The 902-nt window shown below is 41.5% G+C and overlaps 1 protein-coding gene across 1 annotated transcript; it reads left to right on the top strand.

Annotated features, from left to right (window-relative positions):
- Window positions 1–300: 300 nt before the first annotated feature.
- On the top strand, window positions 301–870 carry AC631_05998 (cupin domain-containing protein; the record flags this gene model as incomplete). The annotated part of the gene is made up of 1 exon (XM_015614827.1): window positions 301–870. A coding segment is annotated over one exon (570 nt), but the record flags the coding sequence as incomplete, so codon positions are not given.
- Window positions 871–902: the final 32 nt, after the last annotated feature.

The raw sequence follows: 902 nt of genomic DNA, 5'->3' as shown, positions 1-902 counted from the left end.
TTTTATAATATCATGAATCACTATATGGAAAAGGTGTATAATGTAGGTATTTATATAGATCTTATCTTTCGGCAAAATGTACCGGTGTGTCAAAAGGTTCCGTCGTACCTTCCCGGATTGTGGTTGCACCTTATTTCGGGAGAAATTCCCGTAAAAAAGTGAAATGCGGGTGTTGCAATTTTAAGATCCCCAGTTTTAGTATCCCCCTATTACCCGTAGATTCAAAGATACTTATATCAGACATTTCCACCAAAAAATAAGAAATAGTTGAATCCATAAATTTAGTTTATCAAATTAAATATGCCTGAAGCTTCAGAAATCCAAATTAACAATTCCGAGAAAACAAATTTCTTGAAGAGCTTACGCCCCGAAAAGGTGGAGCCATTATGGACTGTGATGTCTGCTATGGTGCCACCGGCTCCTCAACCAAAGGCCAGTCCAACTGTATGGAAATATAAGAAACTCAGACCTTTACTTTCTGACGCAGGTCGTCTCGTCCCTGCTGAAGAATCTGAAAGAAGAGTTTTGATGTTGGTTAATCCTACTTTAAAGGCACCCCAAACTACCGACACATTGTATGCAGGACTACAATATATCAATTCTGGGGAAGTTGCACCAGCTCACAGACATTCTGCCTTTGCCTTAAGATTTATCATCGAAGGAGAAGGAGGATGGACTGCCGTTGAGGGAGAGAAGTTGTATATGGGAAGAGGAGATGTGATTCTTACGCCTCGTTGGGAATGGCACGATCACGGGAAAGACGGAGAGGGACCTATGGTATGGCTCGATGGGCTTGACTTGCCTATGTTCCAAAGTATTCCTGTCAATTTTGCTGAGCACTATGATGAAGATCGTTACCCAAGTTCTGAAGTCCAAACGTCTACATCAAAGTTTCCATGGGC

Source organism: Debaryomyces fabryi, assembly GCF_001447935.2.
Source record: "Debaryomyces fabryi strain CBS 789 chromosome Unknown contig00430, whole genome shotgun sequence".
NCBI lineage: Eukaryota > Fungi > Ascomycota > Pichiomycetes > Serinales > Debaryomycetaceae > Debaryomyces > Debaryomyces fabryi.
The sequence above is the reverse complement of the archived record's forward strand: the minus strand, read 5'-3'. Positions and strand labels throughout refer to the sequence as shown.